General features: G+C 52.2%; 5 protein-coding genes across 5 annotated transcripts; 2 read left to right on the forward strand and 3 right to left on the reverse strand.

The window, feature by feature from the left end:
- Window positions 1-415: 415 nt before the first annotated feature.
- On the forward strand, window positions 416-3657 carry PVX_080470 (hypothetical protein, conserved; the record flags this gene model as incomplete). The annotated part of the gene is made up of 4 exons (XM_001613752.1): window positions 416-1471; window positions 1697-2055; window positions 2214-2946; window positions 3223-3657. 4 exons carry the CDS (start codon window positions 416-418, stop codon window positions 3655-3657), a joined length of 2583 nt encoding a protein of 860 aa, XP_001613802.1.
- A 281-nt stretch (window positions 3658-3938) lies between these two features.
- Window positions 3939-6724, reverse strand: PVX_080475 (hypothetical protein, conserved; the record flags this gene model as incomplete). The annotated part of the gene is made up of 6 exons (XM_001613753.1): window positions 3939-5438; window positions 5576-5658; window positions 5802-5932; window positions 6178-6242; window positions 6464-6506; window positions 6711-6724. 6 exons carry the CDS (start codon window positions 6722-6724, stop codon window positions 3939-3941), a joined length of 1836 nt encoding a protein of 611 aa, XP_001613803.1.
- A 2178-nt stretch (window positions 6725-8902) lies between these two features.
- On the reverse strand, window positions 8903-14507 carry PVX_080480 (phosphatidylinositol 3-kinase, putative; the record flags this gene model as incomplete). Its single annotated transcript, XM_001613754.1, has 1 exon — window positions 8903-14507. The coding sequence occupies one exon, from the start codon at window positions 14505-14507 to the stop codon at window positions 9168-9170; it is 5340 nt and encodes a 1779-aa protein (XP_001613804.1). The 3' UTR covers window positions 8903-9167.
- Window positions 14508-15675: 1168 nt separating this feature from the next.
- Window positions 15676-16504, reverse strand: PVX_080485 (hypothetical protein, conserved; the record flags this gene model as incomplete). Its single annotated transcript, XM_001613755.1, has 2 exons — window positions 15932-16504; window positions 15676-15802 (listed from the first exon to the last, which is right to left on the reverse strand). The coding sequence occupies exons 1-2, from the start codon at window positions 16222-16224 to the stop codon at window positions 15676-15678; spliced, it is 420 nt and encodes a 139-aa protein (XP_001613805.1). The 5' UTR covers window positions 16225-16504.
- A 280-nt stretch (window positions 16505-16784) lies between these two features.
- On the forward strand, window positions 16785-18389 carry PVX_080490 (hypothetical protein, conserved; the record flags this gene model as incomplete). Its single annotated transcript, XM_001613756.1, has 3 exons — window positions 16785-17885; window positions 18101-18170; window positions 18310-18389. 3 exons carry the CDS (start codon window positions 16785-16787, stop codon window positions 18387-18389), a joined length of 1251 nt encoding a protein of 416 aa, XP_001613806.1.
- Window positions 18390-19035: the final 646 nt, after the last annotated feature.

Below are 19035 nucleotides of genomic sequence, written 5' to 3' on the forward strand. Positions count from 1 at the left end.
CCCCAAATTTGCCCAATTGCAGACTGCACGTGGATGACAGCCGCTCTTAGACGCGACGGCGCGCACCTCACCGGGGATGACATACCTCCTTGTGTAATTCTCCCTCCCGTTGTAGTCACGGTTTGTTTCCTCTATCCGGGGTGCTCCACTCCCGCGGAGGTGTGGATGAGCCTACCGGTGTAGCAAACAGGTCGCCCTTTTTCGAGGCGCGGAGCTTCTTTCCCCCGGAGAGGCATCGCGCCGCGTCAATCGGTTTAGCTGAGCGGCTTATCCAATAGGTTTAGCTTAGCAGCACTCCTGCCCATTTGGGTTCGCTTCCCCCCGAGGGGATTGCAACGCGTCTCTACTGCGTAGGGAAGGTGTGCCAAGCTGTGACGTCCCCAATACGTCCCCTTCCCCCTTCACCCTTTGCCCAATGGAGGACACACCGGGAGCGTCTGCGCAGAAAAGCAAGTTCTTTGGCCGATCTGCTTCACCAGAGCGAAGCAAAAGCACCTACGAAAGCGTGATCGGGTGCGTCCGGGAAAACAAAAACGACCGAAGGAGAATTCGCTACTCCCTATTCCTGAAGGCGTATGAAAATGCGGAGCTGGTTCAGATGGAAAGGCAAAACAAAAGGGAAAAGCTAAAATTGCGGATGAACGAATGGAGCAAGTGGAACACGTGCATCCATATGAAGGGCGCCAAGGAGAAGCAGAGGCTGAAGCTGCTAAACATGCTCAAAAATTACCAAATAAAATACCAGACATATTCAAATTTGAAGGATTTATGCGATTACTCGGTTTATTTTGATAAGCCATCAATTGGGACTGTCCCGAAAGAGAGCAAATCCATTTTGGAGGAAGCACAGAGAGACAACTTCTTCTTCCACCTCGTCAGCATGGGAGTGTCCTACAATGATATAATCCTTGTGTCTAGTGTTTTCCAAAATAGAGAGCATTTGAAAAATTGCAACCTGTTTATGTTGCCATGGATTTATAGGAAGCTCAACGACTTTCATAGCATGGACGTAATTACTTTCCTCATCCATTGTGTTGGCTACTCTCTTTCGACTTTCCCCTCCTCTTTATTTTTGTTCCTTCAGTATAGAAGCTTGGCCATTGTGTTTCCTTTGTTTTTCACTTACATGTGTTTATCACTTCCTTTTTTGTTCCAAGAGATTAACTGCGGTCGGTTTGTCTTGGACGGCTGCCTATCATTCTTTGTCTCCCTCGACTACTACCACCTGCCCATCGGAATTATCCTCATCATTTCGTATGTGCTCTCCATCATCAACTGCGTGGACATCATATGCCTGCAGGTCATTTACTTTTCCTTTTACCTCGCCCCCAACAACCCCTGGGTCTACCGCAACGTCGACGCCAAAATCTGCTCCAAGTTCAACGCCAGCCGCAGCATTTGCGACTTCGCGCGCAACATCTGCTTCTACAACGAGGCCACCGCCGTCTGCGAGCTCAACCGGGTCAAGCTGGTGGGTGCGGCGGATAGGAGCGGAGCGGATAGAAGCGCGTAGAAGCGCGTAGAAGCGGGTAGAAGCCGCGTCCCCCCCTCCAACCGCTTAACCCCCTCCAACCGCTTAACCCCCTCCAACCGCTTAACCCCCTCCAACCGCTTAACCCCCTCCAACCGCTTAACCCCCTCCAACCGCTTAACCCCCTCCAACCGCTTAACCCCCTCCAACCGCTTTTAACCGCAGGGCACCAAAATCTACGACACGCTGCTGAGCAAGTACGCAGAACCGAAGAGCGAGAAGTTCGCAGCCAGCACGGTGCTCCTCTCCTTCGGCCTCCTCATCCTCTACAACGCCTTCTCCAAATTCAAGACCTCTCACAAGGTGCTGAAGATCCACCTGTCCATCCTGATACTGGTGTTCGCCTCGTTCATAATTACGATGAGGGACTTCAGTCTGCTGGAGTTTCTGCTGGCGGACTTCGGCTGGGAGCGAGTGAGGGGCGTTCTGCTCGACCACGAGGTTTGGATCGCCTGCATGATGCACTGCGCCCTCAGCATGTCGCTCCACTCCGGCATGTACTTCTACACCGCCAAGGGGCTCAGGTGGGCGCATGAAAGCGGCAGGAAAGCGGCAGGGGGCGGGAAAAGAGCGCCCAATGGGGGCCTGTTCACTCCGCCTCCCCACTTCCCCGCTTCCCCACTTCCCCGCTTCCCCACTTCCGCACATCCCCCCTTCCAACCGCTCCACCGCTCCCCCGCAGGCTCGGCGTGAACGTGGTGCGGTGCGCGTGCCTCACCGCGCTGTGCTGCTTCCTCCTGGACATGCTGCTCTTCGTGACCTTCTCCAACATCATCGGCACGCACATAAAGGACATCGCGAAGAACTACGCCTACCTAGTCAAGTTGGTGAAGAGGAACGTCTTCTACATTCTGCTGCCCGTGGGGAACAATTGCTTTTCCAAGTTTTCCTTTTTCCTGGGGATTAACATATCTGTGGTATTTTTGGCCTTCATGTTGCTGGCCGCGTCCAAGAGGGTGGAGATCCTGTTCCTCTCATTTGATGATGTGAATTTCTTCAAGCCGAAGAGCAGGTGGTTCGACGTGAGGTGGGTCTTCCTCTTTCTCCTTTACTACTTGTATAGCTCCGTGGACATCACCTTCCTGGACCTCTTCTTCACAGAGATGTCTCAAATTGTGACTCTCTTAATTCTGTTTTACATTAATTTTAACTTTTTCTGGGTGCGCGGATTTAACAAGACGATGGACAAGTTTGGAATGTGTCCCCTCCTCTGCCAAGTTGTCCTCACTGCATTAAACCTTTTTCTTTTTTTTTATTTTGAAATTATTTTTCGTCTCCCCAACCGAGTCCCCCTCTACCTGGTGCGGCAGCTTGTTAACATTTGCGTCATCCCCCTCGTCTCCGTGCTGCTATCTCGGTGCGCGTCCTTCGGCGGGCCGAAGCAGCCGCGGGGCGGCGGCCTGCGGCAGATTCTGGTGAGTCGCCGTTGCGTGGGTCGTGAGCTGGTTCGCAAGCCGTTAGGTCATCCCCCCATCGGTTCGCTCGATGTGCACAGCGCGTCTGCGACGAAGCCGCGTCTCTTCCCAAACATGTCCACTTCTCCTCTACAACATGTCTACGTCTCTTCCTCCCACTTCGCCTCTACATGTCCACTTCCCTTCCTTCCACTTCGCCTCTACATGTCCACTTCCCTTCCTTCCACTTCGCCTCTACATGTCCACTTCCGTTCCTCCCACTTCTCCCCCCCGCAGGCGGACGCCTACGAGCTGGCCACCGAGTGCGCAGACAAGTCCAAGAACATCCAGCTGGAGCCCAGCCAGACGTCCAAGTGGTTCAACCTCTACATGGTCCTCTTCTGCAAGTACCTGGGGATCGACTTAATCTTCATGTGCTTCGTGCATGTGGGCAGCAGCATTTTTTCCATAAAAGAAAACTTTTTTAAAAAAAAAAACGTCCACCTGCAGACGGATCCCTACCTGCTCTTTTTCCTCCTCTTCCTCTGCTACGTCTACGTGGCCTACGTCAACGTCCCCCTGCTCCAGCTCATCAAGAGGCGCAAGCTTTTCCCAGTGAACAAGTTTAGCATCCTCGACTACCCCGTGTGCCCCGAGGAGCCCAGGCGGCCGCGCCGGGGCCTCCTCTTTGAGGAGTTCAAGCGGGGGCGCCTCAAAAAATCGGCTTCCTAACAGCGGCATGGCGCGTCGCTCGCACTCAGGTTCCCCCGTTTTGACATAATTTAGTTTAGTTTTTTTTTTTTTTTTTTTTTTTTTTTTCTCCCTTTTCTCACACTAACGTAACGAACGGGGGCACAAACATTAAAGACGCGAAGGAAAAAAAAAAAAAAAAAATAAACAGAGCAACGTTAGTTGCAGCGCAGGTGGGGGCGCCACCGCCATGTCGGTCTCCCCCCGTTGCACGCCTCCTCCTCCTGCTGCTCCTCCTCCTCCCCCTCTCCTGGGGGAGCGGCCTACAAGACGGCAAACTTGTCCATTATCTTCCGAAGCAGGGGCCTCCCGGGGTCACCCCCACGATGGGCAGGAGCGCCCAAGTGGGAGGCGTCGAAGGGAGAAGCGCCGATTGCAGAAGTACCAATGGTGGAAGTACCAACTGCTGATGCACCAACTGCTGACGCACCAACTGCTGACGCACCAACTGGTGATGCAACCGAGGGGACGCCCCCCTGCGCAGCATGAACCAGATTGTTTCTGAAAAGAGGCTCCCTTTGGTGGGCGACTTCCTCCTTTTTATCTTTCACCCCATTGACGTGGAAAAAGTGGTTGCCATTCCTCATGCTGCCAACGTTCTTGTCCACGTACCTGGTGTTCTTCCGTTCGGGGCTTCCCCCCAGGTGGTGGGCCACACTACCCCCTCCCTGCTGCGCTTGGCCAAAACTGACTGACCTGTTCATATTATTTGGATCCATGCACGTCAGCTTCTCCCTCCCATAGTAGGCGCCACTCTTCAGGGGAGACTTGGCAAAGCTTCCTCCACCGCTCCCCTTCGTAACACCCCCCCCACTGATGACTCTCTTCACAGCATTGTCACTCATAATTATGACTTTGACTGAGTCCAAATCTTTTTGCAAAGAAGAGACGTACCTGTGTGCGTCTTCGTTTTTTAAAATTGCCGTGTAGTTGCTGTTCAGGTACACATTTTTGTTGCTCCGCTTCTGGGGGTCTACACTATTCACTGGGTGGTGAGTGCCTCCCATTGGGTAGATGGTGCCTCCCATTGGGGGGGAGGGCTCCCACGTTGCTCCATGCGGTTGGGGGCCACTTCTCCCAGATCCGCCCATTTGGCCATCCGCATAGATGGAAGAAGAGCCGTGTGCCACACTCCTGGGGGGGGGCGGCCCAGCGAGGGAGCCAGTGAAGGAGCCATCCAAGTCGCCGCCCAAGTTGGCAGCGAAGGAGCCATCCAAGTCGCCCCCCTCGTACGGCCCCCCCGTTGGCACAATTCCACCCTCCGCCTCCCTACTGTCACTCCCACAGGGGAGACTCTCCTGGGAAGTCCCCTTCGAGCTGTTAACAAAGGCAGCGTACCTACTCGTGTAATCCTCCTCACTCCGCGAAAACGCATTGCTGTCCTCCTTAGTAGGGTAAGCCAAGCCCCCCTTTTCGTTTTCCCTTTTGTGAAGCTCCTCCTCCAGCACCTGATTGATCTCCAACCGGATCCGAGCAAAATCTCTTAACGAATTTGGGCACAGGGAGTTTTTCAAAATATCATTTCTTAACTTGGCTGCCAAGTCACAATCAAACCCACACTCTCCTACGTCCCTCTTATCTACATTTTCTTTTGCCATGAAACAGTTGTAGGTCCTTTCTAGCTTTATCATTTTGGATAGGATGTCTAGTCTCTCTCTCTTCACTTTGTTTATCCCTCTGGTGCGGACTCCTTTGTATCCCTCGATGATGGATTCCATCACGTCTTTGTCGACTGCCTTCGCCAGCATACTTCGCAGTTCTTCCTGTGGGGGGGGGGCGGCGGTCAATCTGCATGGAATGCGCGCAGAGCAGAACGGCGGCGTGCCAACCACACACACGTACATGCATACATATATACATGCATATATACACACGTGCAAACGCCCACATGCGCATGTACACGCGTATGCTCCTCGCTTGCCTTAATTTTTTGCGCGAATAGTTCGTCGTCCCGCTCGAGCTCCTTCAGCTGGTTTAGGTAGGCTGCGGGGGGATAGGCGGTGCGAAGGGTGAGCAGCGTGGAAGGCGATGGAACGCTTGAGCGTAAACGTGCCACCCGCGGGGGACAGGCACTGGCTCAACTGAGGTAGGCTCAACTGAGGTGGGCGCAACTGAGGTGGGCGCACCTTGCTGCTGCTCTATGTACGGCTTCAGCTTGACGAAGAACTCGTCCACGAAGGAAATCGTTTTCTTAAAGCTCTGGTTCCACAGGGTCTGCGGCTTGAAGGTGCACTCCTTCTCCTCCTCCTCCTGCTTTCTGCGTGGGGGCAAGGGGACGCACAAATGGGACACTCAGATGGGGGTACCTCCGAAACGTAGCAATGAAGTGCAACGGAGGTGAGAAGCGTTGGGGGCGGAAGGGGGTGATCATTTTAAGCAAAGGACGAAACTACACATGGGATTATCCTCTGATCGATGCACCAACATGGGTTTTTCCCCCTTTCTATCATTTCTGTCTTTTTTTTTTTTCTTTTTTGTGCCCCGTGGAAGGGTCTCCCTTACTGCTTCTCCAGAGAGGCCTTCAGCTGCTTGTTCATTTCTTCCTTAATTGCCTTCTGCTGTATAAGCTGCGGAGGGGGGGGGAATTGCCATGGGTGGAGCTGCTACGGGTGGCACTTCCAAAAGTGGAGCGGCCACCGATGAATCAAGACTCCCCACATTAACGCTCCCCGCAGCATCCACTTTTACAGCGAGGAACGTGGGGAACACGCTGGAAGGTGAGCAACCCATGGGGTGGCAACAACTTCCGCGCAATTGAACCCGCTTTGGTAATTTTTTCTGGCCTTACGTTCCTCCATTTTTTGCCCCAGAGGATGTCTTGCTTCTTTTTCCTTTCAAAGGGGGGGAGCGGTTAGGAAGCGGTTAGGAAGTGGTTATGAAGTGGTTAAGAAGTGGTTAGGAAGCGGTCACGAAGCGGTCATGAAGTGGTTAGGAAGCAGCCACAATGAGATATTCAAAATGAGAAGAGGGGTGCAATTCACAGATGTCCACGCCGCTAATTCGCAGCGCCTTTCGCGCATCTCTTTGATTATCACTTTAGAGAGTTCATTTTGATGTGCCGTGGAAGGGGATCACGAGGGGGTATCCTTTCTGCGGTCCTTTCCAGTCCTATTTTACAGTTATTGCTGTGGCTCCGTTTACGCTGGGGGAAGCGGTAGGTAGGAATCTGGTGCATGCGCTTGAGGTTGCCAATCTTTCTGTCTTTTTAGCTTTTTTTAATTTGGAGCGAGAATGCTGCGCAGGCGCTCCGGGCGACACGGGAAATCACGCACAAAAGGCGTGTGGGCAAGTTAATGCGGCGCAATGTGCGTGCAATTACACAAACGGGGGAAGGGATCCCTGCTCGGCGGATTCGCACAAACAAGTATGGATGGGGGGATGCACACTCAAGTATTGCAAAACAGTTTGAAAAAACAAAGACGCGGAAGGGGGGTTCCTCTTTGTCCGTTTCTACTCAGGAGATGCGTCTCACTCCCCTACGCGTGAGATTTACAAATGCCCCTCACGTTGCGCGCACTGGACAACGTAGGTCGAAATATTTTTTCATGTACGGTGTACACGCTTCTACATGCTGGGGGGCGTCTTCCTTTTTATTTTGCCAAAATGTTTTCTTTTTTTTGAGCAGAAGTGTGAGTTCTGCGTTTTCGTTGGGTATGTAAGGGGTGGAAAAATTGGCGGCAAATATAGATGGACAAATTTAGACGGACAAATTTAGGGGAACAAATGGGTGCACACTTTTCGGCGGACAAACACAAAGCAACACATTGGGGGTGACAATGTGGGACGGAATTTTTTTTTCACGTCCCTTTGAAAAAGAGAAAAGGTGAAGCCACGTGCTGCGCTATGCTGTGTCGCGTGCCGTGGTGGGCGCGGGGGCCTCGTTCGTGACCCGCCTCCGCAGTTTTGCCCGCTGGTCACTTCGCCCCTCGCCGGTCATTACTCCTGTCCGTCCCCCTCAGGCATTGCAAAAACGTGAAGCAAAAATGAAGCAAAAAGAAAGCGAAATGAAACAAAATGAAGCAAACTGAAGCAAAACAAATAAAGATGAAGGTAAAAGTTAAAAACTCCCTCCGCGGAACAACGTACGAGCTGCTGCCTTCAAACGGGGGAACTCACTTGTAGACAGGAACGTGCGCATGTAGATAGGGAAACAAATTTCCACGCCCCAAACTTGTGTGCATAATTATGCACAGTTGGGGTAAATAATTTCAAAATGAAAAGTTCCAAAGGGGTGTGTTTTTATCACCTTGCTGTGGTTTTTACTTTTCAAATATTAATGCCTGTACAGTTTTTTTTTTTTTTTTTTTTTTTTTTTTTTTGGGCAGAATGGCAAGGTAAAAAGTGTGCACATATTTTTTTTTTCACCTTTTTTTTGCCCAAGTTGCACACAGCGTTACTTCTGCACTGTTTTAACCTTTCGTTCTACCTTCGTTTAGCTACCCTTTTAACTTCCCACTGCACAGTTTCTACATTTTTGCGATAGCAAGCAGGGAGGGAAAACTGCCAAATGGATGCATAATGCTTATGCGGTATGGATGTCTGAATTTGTGCGTTTTAAAATGTTCCTACTTTTGTTCTTCATTCGTTGGTATTTCAGCTTCGAGCTAAAATGCAACGTTGGCGGATTCGTTTTTGCCTGAACAGGTCAGCTTTTTTTTTTTTTTTATTCCCACTTCGTACAGTTGCAATGTTTGTAAAAATGGCTCACCTGGTTAAGAAGCGCACGCACGTTAGTGTGTGCAGGGGGTTGTCTTTCCCCTGTGAAAGGATGCTGCTGGAATGATACCCCCAAATTGGTAATCCTGCCTACACCCCTCTGCGTCAGGCTTTACCCTGTTGTGTTGTTTTGCTGGTTGGGGCAACCCCCCTTTCACGCTGCCACGATGGGCATGAGAAAAAAGGTGCGTCAAAATGGTAATAACACGCGAATGTGCATAAGTAGCCATGCTGCTACAACTTCTGCGCATGCCCCCCGCACTTTTTACATTTTTTCTCCTAATGGTGAACTTTCTTTTTTAAAATTATCGGTATGTGTCACCACGCTGCACACAGTTATAGGCGCCTTTTCGATTAGGGGCGAATTGCCTTCATTTTAAAAGGGGTTTTTATTCCATCTACCACGTACCACGCCTATGTGGGAAGGTGAATGTTCACTTTTTCTACACATGTAAATCGACATATTTGTGCAGTTGGAACTTAAAAAAAAAAAAGAAGAAGCATTCACGAAGTGGCATCGCGGTGCGGCGGCCAAATGGGGCAAAACCGCAGGGGCAAGGGCACTGCAAAATGACAAAAAAAGGGGAGCACACGTCGGTGGCGCGTACACAAGGGGGTAAGCCGTTGCAGCAGAAAGGTGAGCTGCTTTCCGCGTGAGAAAATTGGGGGCATTTCGGCACTTCCCCCAGCTGCTGTTTAGCCGCTTCCTTGCCGCTTCTTTGCCGCTTCCTGCCGCTCCCTGTCGCTCCCCGCCGCTCCCCGCCGCTCCGCCGCGATCACTTCCAGTTGAGGGCCCACTCGTGCAGCTTGTCCACCACGACGGGGAAGAGCGTCTTGACGGAGGCGTTGATGACGCTCAGGAAGTACACCTCCGCGGCCTCGTCGTTTAAGTCCAGCCGGAACTTTTCCTGAACCTTGAGCACGCACAACTCGGGGCTCATTTTCATGTCCTTCAGCCCGGACTCGCACATGCAGTCGAGCAGGCTAATGATTAACTTGGAGTGGTAGCGCAGGTATTTATATGCCAAACAGCACTTCTTCAAAAATTGTTCATAGCCCACACTGTGAGCCCCCCCCATGGCTTCTATCATCTCTTTGCACAATTTCATGGGGGGGGAAAACGGCTTGGGGTCTTCCCCAAATATGTACCCAAAATCGATGTGGAAAAAACAGCCATCTCGTGAAACCATGAGATTGTCCAAGTGGCGATCCCCTATGCCAAGGAGGTACGTGATGACACTGTAGCCTGCACAGCTGGAGATGAAATTGTCCAAAATAATGGCATCAAATCCGAGAGGGGACTTCGAATCGGTACTCATTTCTATGAAGTACTGCCTAATCTCTCCTTTATAATTCTTTTTAATTGAAGATATAGATTCTGCGTAATTGACGAATTCGATGAACCCATCATCTGTGGAGAGGGCGAGGACTTTGTAAAGAGTTAACTTCAAATCCAGTCCGTATCGCTTCCATATGTTATCGATGATGCAGATTATCTGTATGACTAGGTGGTCTTGCCTCAGGTCATCTCCCGCTTTGTAAATGTACCTTTTTATGGAGAGCTCGTAAATTTCGTTGTACTTCTTCACGCGCTGCTTGCTCTGCGGGTTCGTTTCGGACTCGTGGTGGATCACCACTCCCGCGCTGGGGGGGGCGGCCTCTGCGGAAGCGCCCTTTGCGGAAGCGGCATTTGAAGGAGCTACCTCTGTGGGGGCCACCTTTGCGGACTCCTCCCCGTCACGGGGGCCCCAATTCTGCAGGCCCACCCTCTCCACCTTCCTTCCATTGTAGAAAATATTCTTGCCCTCCCATTTGACCTTCCTGTAGTGCCGCTCAAAATCAGAAGCACAGTCGAAGGAGCTGTAGAGGGATTTCAAAAACTTGGAGTTCACCTCATGATACATGGAGTAGTTTTTTTTTTTTTTTACATTTTTTTTTAAATACTTCTGCTCGTTGATTATCAAATTGTGGAAGTGCTCATGGGCCAATTTAATTTTTTTTCTGACCAGGCAAGCTATTACAATTGGGTAGAGAGAGGATCTCAAAACGTATGACTGTTCAGGTAGGAAGCTCAGAAATTCGATGTCTGGATCGATGGGAAGAATGAGCGGGGCTCGTATTTTCTTAATCTTCTGCTTCCTCACGAGGCTTATGGAGTCATCCAAAATGTCAATGTGGTTGTCCTCGTCGCTGTACGTTGCGCTCAGGAAGAAATCGAAATTGTCATTCAGCTGCAAAAGGTTGGAGAAGAAGGAGGTGTCTCTGTTTCTCTCGATCGGGGCCCCCCTGGAGTCGTCTATGTAGTTGACCGTTTTGCTGTCCTCCGTGCTGACGTCCGAGGTGGATCTCTGTGCGGGCGGGGCCGCCCCCTGCGAGAAGTGCGCCCCCCGGGGCTCGTACTGGAAGCAGTAGGCGTCCGCCGCGGGGTCCGCGCGGATGCTCAGCTCGCCGTTCAGGTAGTACACGGAGTTACGCACGTCGGGATTGGCGGGACTGGCGAGATTGGCGGCGGGATAGGCGGTTTCCCCCTCCGCTTCTGCTTCTTCCGCTTCCACTTCTCCTCCTTCTTCCCCCTCCACTTCTCCCCCTTCTTCCTCTCCCCCTGCTTCCTCTCCCGCTTCCCCCCCCCCGGGCGGCGCGCCGGGGCGCGGCTGCGGAGAGGCAAAGTCGTAGACCTCGCTGTCGGACAAGAAGATGTTGTTCTTTATGAAATCCTTAATCACCACGCAGCCGTAGTTCTGGCGGTAGCAAAAGAGGAACTGCCGCAGCTTCTTCGTCTTGTTATGAATGCGCTCCGACTTCCTCTTGGCAATTTTGGTAAGGTACAGCAGCTGATTCCTGAAGCGATTTTGGTTTTTCAAAATAGATAGAATTTTTTTCTTCTTCCTCAAATTGGATGTCATCAGCTTGGTAATGAAGAGCTTGTGAATGTGAATGTACAGATTCCCTTTGCACTTGTCTTTGGTCTCACTTAGCAAAAACCAGTGGAGGAAAATGGAGAGCTTCTTCGAGGTGATGCATTTGTTAATTAGGGTATCCATGAAGAGACTGTCAATCGGCTCGTGATTAAACACTCGTAGGCTCTGAACCAGTTGGAACAAATATAACTTCAGTTGATCCTTCTTCGCCTGCTCAATTATTTGCATCACGTATTTCTTAATTACTGCGCGATGTAGATGGCCATTCAGAAGTTCGAGGCAGTTTTCTAGGCAGGGCTTCGACCAACAGTTTAGCAATTCCGTGGCTTCTTCCTTCTCTTGCTGGTCATCCCAGTTAACGCTTTTAAGAAACTTCCCCAAAGCTTCCTCCCTGTTTACCAGCTGCAGGCGGAACTTCCACAGGCACTTCTTTTCCGCCTCACTTAGCTTAATCACTGGTGTGTTCAAAATGGTGGTGATCGTTTTTATTTCCTCCATCGCTGGAGCGGTGTCGATTGAGTCATGCCACCCCCCCTCCCCTTTCTGAAGGGAGAAGTCAAACGGGTAATCATCGTGTCTGCTTCTGTTCGCCAGGTGGATGTTTTTGCTGATGCGGCTCGCGTACCGGTTCATGTGCTCGAATATGTCGTTTCGCCGTTTCTCCTTCCTGGGCGGTGATGCGTTGTGCGGAGATGCGTTCTGGGGTGATGCGTTCTGGGGTGATACGCCCCGCGGTGCTTCCTCCCCATACTGTGCCGCTTCCCCCTCGGGTGCCGCTTCCCCCTGGGGTGCCGCTCCCCCCCGCTGCCGCTTCACCCTTTTCAGGAAGGCCCGCGCGACCGAGCTGGCGCCGCCCGCCTCGCCCACGTAGTCGAACGAGTTGAAAAACCAGCTGCTTCGCTCATCGGGGGGGCAGCTGGACGGGCAGGACTCCCCGAGATCGCTTCCCACCCGATCGCGCCCCACCTCATCGCGTCCCACTTCATTTCTTCCCACCTCATTGCCCCCCACCCTCTTGTCTCCGTAATACACGCACCGTTTGTTAAAAAAAAAAAAGTGGAAAAAAAGAAACCCGGCGATGTGCCTCTCCTCCTTCGTCTTCCACTGGGCGTACATTTCTGATATTCGCCTCAGGGTTGCCGCGACGCGGCTCCGCTTCGGCGTGCACTCCTCAAGGGGGTAACCAGGATGACGAGGGCGACGGGGATGACCAGGCTGCGCACACTCATGACTGGCCCTTCCCCCCGCGCAAAACAACTCCCCTTCGTACCGGCGCACCTTCCTCCGCAATCGTTTCACCTGACTGGTCATAATTTTTTTTTTTCTTTTTTCCCCCAAGTTGGCCTCACCAAAGGAAACACAACTGTTGTGCTTTCCTTGCTGTTCCCGGATTGGGGTCTCCCCCCAGGTGAGGCCGCAGTGACGTCCCCCTTTAGCGTTTCCCTCCTTCACTTCGCGGTGGTCCCCCGCATGGACGTAATTCCCCACTGGAGATCCCCATCCAAAATAAATTTTCCTCACCGAGCGTACGTAACGTTCAATGCGACTGCACCGCTTCATCGATTGGTAGAAGGCGTCACTTCGTCTGCGGTGGGGAGGGGGTCCTCCTTCTATGGGGCATATCAACTGGCCGTGTCGTTTGGCACTACGCGGGGGGGAGGCTCCACTGCGAGCATTTTCTAGGCTCCCCCCCCCAATGGGGAATCCTCCCTTTCGCGGTAAACGGTACAAACACAACAAATCACGGTACACACAGTTTTCCTGCAAAAAGGAAATGATCCCCTGGTGGGAAGTGCCCCTGCCACAACTGTCATCATCCACATAGGCAATTTTCTTCCTCAACGCGGAGGTGATGATGTCCTGAATCCTTGCCTTCCTCCCGAGATGAAAAAGCTTTTTAATTTGAAGCCCTTGTTTAAGGACACCCGTGCGGGAGAACACCCTACAATAGGCGTAAAACGTCCGGTGCTTTTTCTCCCTATGCTGGATGAGAAAGAATAGGTAGGTGTCTGGGCTCAGCTGGGAGTGCCTAATAGGGTAGCTGAGCGTGCGATTGATCGTGTGCAGGTGGTTTCGTATCGCCTCGGATTTTCTGTTTCTGGGCATCGTCGGGGAGTGATCAGAGTGGCCATCCGAGTGGCTATCCGAATGACCACCACTGCTACTCTCCCCCTTAGCAGCGGCACCCGCGGGGGGCTCTCCCCCACTGGACGGGCAATTGCCCCCCACTGGCTTTTCACAAAACGGTTCTCCTTCCCCCGTCTCTCTGTCCGCCATCTCCCTCTTCGCTGTTTTCCTCTTCCCCCCCGCCGCGGAACCGCTCCTGTCGGACGCGCGCACCATCTGCGCCAGATCCTCGGCAATCCTATCACCGCAACTTTTCCGCGCGTCCTTTTTTACGCGTGCGGGTTTCCCCAAGCCCTCCCCCAAATGGTTAAAGCGGTTCATACAGTCGTCACTGCGCTGATTGGCACTGTGGCTTCCTCTCCTGTCAAGGCCTCCACAGGGGATGCTGACCGGGTGGCCATAAAACTCCCTGTCCATGAGAAGGTAGCAAATGGCTTCAAATTCGTCCCTCGGGATTTTCTCCTCATCTGCGTACTTGCCGTACTTACCGTCCTTACCATCTGAAGCTTCTCTCCTTTTGCGATTCAACTTGTAGTCTACACCGCTCGTTAAACCTGCTCGCACTCTGGCGGTAGCTCCTTTCGACTTAACGGGGGGCACTCTCCTCTTTGAGTCCCGCCTTCCAGGGAGGACTCTTTCCTTTCCATCAGCCGAAACGCTCATCAGGTGCTTCTTCTTCCTCTTCCTCTGGAGGTACTTGAATTTTTCCAGCCTCCTCATTTTGCGCAGCAACGCCGTCTTGTCCCCCCCGTTAGCAGCGTCAGCTGCGTCAGCGGGGTTGGCGGGGCTAGCGGCGTTTGAGGAGTCAGCTTCGTTAGCTTCGTTAGCTTCGTTAGCGGCGTTAGGGGGGTTAGCTCCGTTAGCTTCCTCACCCGGCGGGGAGGAGGCCGCTTCCCCCGGGGCGACGGCGCGCTCCGTCCGCCCATGACCACGCCGCCTCCTCCCCCGGACACCACTCCCATGCCGACCTTTAAAAACTGTAAAGAGACTTAGCCTTACGGAGAAGTAGTCATCCACGTCTTTTACATTCGCACTGCTCATCTTGCGCTGCTGAGGGGTTAGGGGCTTCATATTTTCGCCTCACTCTCAAACGCATGCAAAAAGTATGTACCCTTTGGTAACTGCTCACCTCTCCTTGGGGTTTCCCTCCAACTGGGTTTTTTTTTTTTTTTCTTAGCAAAGCCTTACGGAGAGGAAGAGGAAAGAAAAAAGGACTCTTTCTCATTTTACAGGATGGCGGTGAAGGGAGGCGGGACGGGTTTCTCCCCCGTTTGGCTTCTCCCCCGTTTGACTTCTCCCACTTTGGCGTCCCTCCTGGGCCAGTGTGCTCTGCTATGCTGGCTCTTTCATCCCCGCGGAGCTTCCCCACCGGTGGGTGTAGTCACACGGGCAGTCGCACTGGCAGTCCGACGCGCAATCGTTATGGTTACCGCTTTGCACAAGAGTGGAGCAGCTGAAGGGGCAGGCACGGACCGTCCCAGGGGGACCCTCTCTTCTTAACGTATTTGCCGCGAGGTGAGACTTCCGGAAAGGCCCTTTTTTTTTTTTTTTTTACAGAATAGGCTATCGCGTAGGTGGGGAGTAACTCCTAGCATTAGTGGGAGGTCGCTTCGTTTTTGTGCCGTATGCCCCTCTTTTTATGGGCATCCCCCGTTTCTCCTTCTTTTCGCGTGTTTTTTCCCCCCTATTGCCAAAAAAAAAAAAAAAGAGCAACAGGGAAGTGCCCTTCTGCACACAGAATGCGCAGCCGGGGCCGCTGAACATTTGTTTCGCAAAAAGGGGGGCATTTCCACTTGGCGATTTTTTTTTTTTTTTTTTTTTTGCGACCCGCCTCGGGGGAGGTGTTTTAAAAATGGGTTTGCAGTTGTAGGGGGGTGGAGAGGTGGAGAAGTGGAGAAGCGGCGGCGTGGAGAAATGGCAACGTGGCGAGGTGACCAGGTAACCAAATGGGGGGGTAAAATGAGGAGGTCACCCCCCCCTGCTGAGCATGCCTACCCGAATTGACACAAAAAATGGAAAACAAAAAGTAGCTGTGTGGAGGTGGCCATCACGCGAGCGTGCAGTTGGGGATGTGGACCGTGACGTGGGTAGGTTTTTAGGTTCACTGTTTGTTCTTTCGACGAAGGGGTCTACACCGAGGCGACTTCATCATTGAGAGAGTCACCCCCGTTTTTATGAAAGGGTCGTCCCTTCGTCTTCCACTTTAAGAAGCGCCTCTTCCGCAACCCCCTTGGCCGATTCACAACCGTCTGTTCTTCAAGTCCACCAGGGCCGCAACTACCGTCATGAGGATTCCGCAGAAGGAAATTTGGATCGAGGGGGACGAGCACAGGTTTTCGAAAACGAGTCTGTAGTTCCGGTTCTGTCTGGGAGGGGGGGGTAGCGACGTTTGTGTGGGGTGGTGAGAGGGGGGAGCCATGCCAAGTGCGTCAGAGGTAGCCACGTGCGTAATGGTGAGTGCCGCATATTGTGTACGCGGTAGGGGCGCCACTTACAACTTATAACTGGAGGTGTAGTAACGCTCCCCGGGCTGCAAAAAGGAAAAGCCATTCTGACAGACGACCTTAAAGGGGTGGTAGCGGTAACGACTCAGACACAGGAGGTCATGCCGCTGCGTGGTGAATTCCTTCTGGAGCTTCCGCGGGGACCATTTTATTTTCTTTTTATTTATTTCGCACTCTACGGATGGTTCTTCCACCGTTTTAACATAATTTTGGAGGGCTTCCCTTTCTCCTCTGCTTCCTTTCAGGCATGGTGGGGGGTTCAGTTGCGCCGCGAGGAGGACCATCCTTTTGGGGGGGGGCTAACACACACGAGGGGGGGGAGAAAACTAACTTGCCGTTGTAGCCACCCACGCAGAGGTCCCCTCCGTGGGAGCGCTCGCTCTCGTTCGCTGCCCGCTGCCCGCTGTCACATGTATGTGGTAAAGCGGATTAGGCCTCGCAAAATTGGCAACTTCTGTCGCGGCGTTTTCGCGGACGGGAAAGGGGAAAGCGGAAAGGGGAAAGGGGAAAGCGGAAAGCGGCTGACCAGTTGGCAAGTTGGCAAGTTGGCAGCGCAACGTGGGCAAAAAAAGGAAAAAAAAAAAAAAAAAAAGAAACCCTTGACCAAGCGGGGGCCAACATAAAGCAGTGCAGGGGAAAAAAAAATCACGCAACTTGGTCCCTTTCGAGCGGCGGCAGCAGCGGCGTTGGCAGGAGGGGGAGATTTACCACCCCAGTGGGTGTGACGCTGCCAAACACATGGTGAAGCTGCTTTACACTAGGCGACGCTGCCAAACATATCGTGAAGCTGCTTTACAGTGGGCGACGCCGCTTCACACTAGCGCCGCTTCACACCCCCCCGGAGATGAACCAAGCGGAGAGGCGCCTGTCCCGGTGGCCGCACCGGGCCCGGGGCTTCTCCCGGTACTCGGAGAAGCAACCCCTCAGGGAGAGGAAGAGGAGTCAGCCCATTTTAGGAGCCATGCGAGGCATCCCCCTGCGGGATGTTCTTTCCAAATGGAACTGCTTAACAGTGGAGCATGCTCGTAAAGGAGAGAAGCAGATGAAGAAGGTTATAAAAAAGACATATGCAGAATTGCATGTTAAATATGAAGAGGTGAGGGCGAAGTATAAGGACACCTTCCCCACGTGGAGAGACAAAAGAATGAAAGTTCTAAAGCGAGTGGGTCCATTCTTCCAAAAGGGGGTATTCATAAGAAGCATACCAATTGATGGGGGGCAAATGAAGACCATCCTACAGAAAACTTTTTCACTTGGAGGGAGAGTCTTCTTTAAAAAATTGAAGCTCCTCTATCGGGATGCAAACGTGCCCTACTATAAAAATTTATTTTATCATCACTTTGGGAGAGCACCTGTAACGTATACGTTGATGTCTTTGCACATTTTGGTTTTCCTCCTATGGGTGAAGGCCAAGCCTGGGGATACATACAGCTACATTGGGATGCCTCCAAGGGGTTATTACTACCCCCATTCGAATGCATATACCCCCCTGGGGGGTAGGAATGCCTCGTCTAATTACTCCTCCCCCTTTAGGCTTTTAAACTTCCTTACGATGGAATTTATGTACACCCACTTTTGCTGTGGAGTGCAACAGCTGAGGGAGAGGAGACTCTACACACTCGTGACGAACCTCATCAGCCACAACACTGGGCAGTCCCTCCTGCTGAACACCATTTCGCTGTTCTACATCGGCAGGTCCTTCGAGATGGCTATCAACTCGAGGAATTTTTTTTTAACTTATTTTCTTAGTGGGATCATATCGTCCTATGTGCAGATTTGTTACCACAAGGGTGGGCGGTTCTTCTTATCTCCCACCTCCTCCTCTCCCTACGGCAACGTCTGCGTCTTGGGGGCCAGCGGCAGCATCAGCTCCATCCTCGCCACCTACACGCTCATGTTCCCTCGCAGCAGCATTTATCTCTACGGGGTCCTGGCGCTTCCCCTGGTGGGTTCCGCAGTAGCGAGGCGAAGAGAAGCGCTTCCAGCGTAGCGAAGCGAAGCGGTGCCATCGAAGAGATGATGCCGCGCCTAATCGATCACCCGTCCATTCATCCATTCATCCTTCCATCCATCCATCCATCCATCCATCCATCCATCCATCCATCCATCCATCCATCCATCCATCCATCCTTTCTGTCACCCTTCCGCTTCCCCACGCAGGCCCTGTTCACCTCCCTCTACGGCGCCAACGAGGTCTACTGCGTGCTGACGGACAAGAAGGACAACACAGGTTCGGCCCGCATCTGAGAGGGTGTGCCCCTTTTGCGTTGCACGTATGTTCACCCGCATGCCAACTCTTTCGGTTGCCTCTTTCGGTCGCCCTTTTTCACCACCTCTTTTCGCCACCTCTTCCCACCCCCTCTCCGCAGGCCACGTGGCACACCTCACTGGGATGTTCCTGGGAATCCTCTACTACTACGCCTACGTCAAGGGGAGGGTGCCCCTGTAGAGGGGTAGCGGTGTAGCGATGAAGCGGTGTGGCGGTGAAGCCGCGTGGAGAAGGACGCGCAGAAGAGACAGCCGTTCGATTTTCGCCCCCGCAGAGGAGGCAGCCGTTCGGGCTTCGCCCCAGCCGATGCGCTGCCCCAAGAGCACATATGACAACTGACCTTTTGCTGGCCTCGCATGGGGAGTCTTCCCCCATTTGGGATTTATTTATTTATTTATTTATTTATTTATTTTTTTTTTTTTTTTCTTTTTCTTTTCCCTTGGGGGAGTTGTTCCCTGCCAAGAATTTCCCCCCACTCCGTCTTATCTATACAACATTATGTGGGTCCCCATTTTTTTGCACTTTTTAAAAATTTTTTTTTTTTTTTTTTCCCTGTATGTCCCGCAATTGGCCCTTGACCAACGGGGCGCAGCCTCACCAACGCGGTCCTAAAAGATCCACTTGCAGCAAAATTGCGCAAAAGGGGAAGAGGAGTTTTCCTTCGGAGAAGCCGCCCGTTGGAAGTGCCTCCTTTACTTCATTGTATTGTATTTTATTCTATTATACTCTACTTTTTTTTACTTCATTTTATTGTGTTTTTTTTTTTTTTTTTTTCCCTCCTGTATAACGCGCCAAAAAAAGGGTTAAAAAAAGAGCGAACTTGCGC

Source organism: Plasmodium vivax, chromosome 10, assembly GCF_000002415.2.
Source record: "Plasmodium vivax chromosome 10, whole genome shotgun sequence".
NCBI classification, from domain to species: Eukaryota; Apicomplexa; class Aconoidasida; order Haemosporida; family Plasmodiidae; genus Plasmodium; species Plasmodium vivax.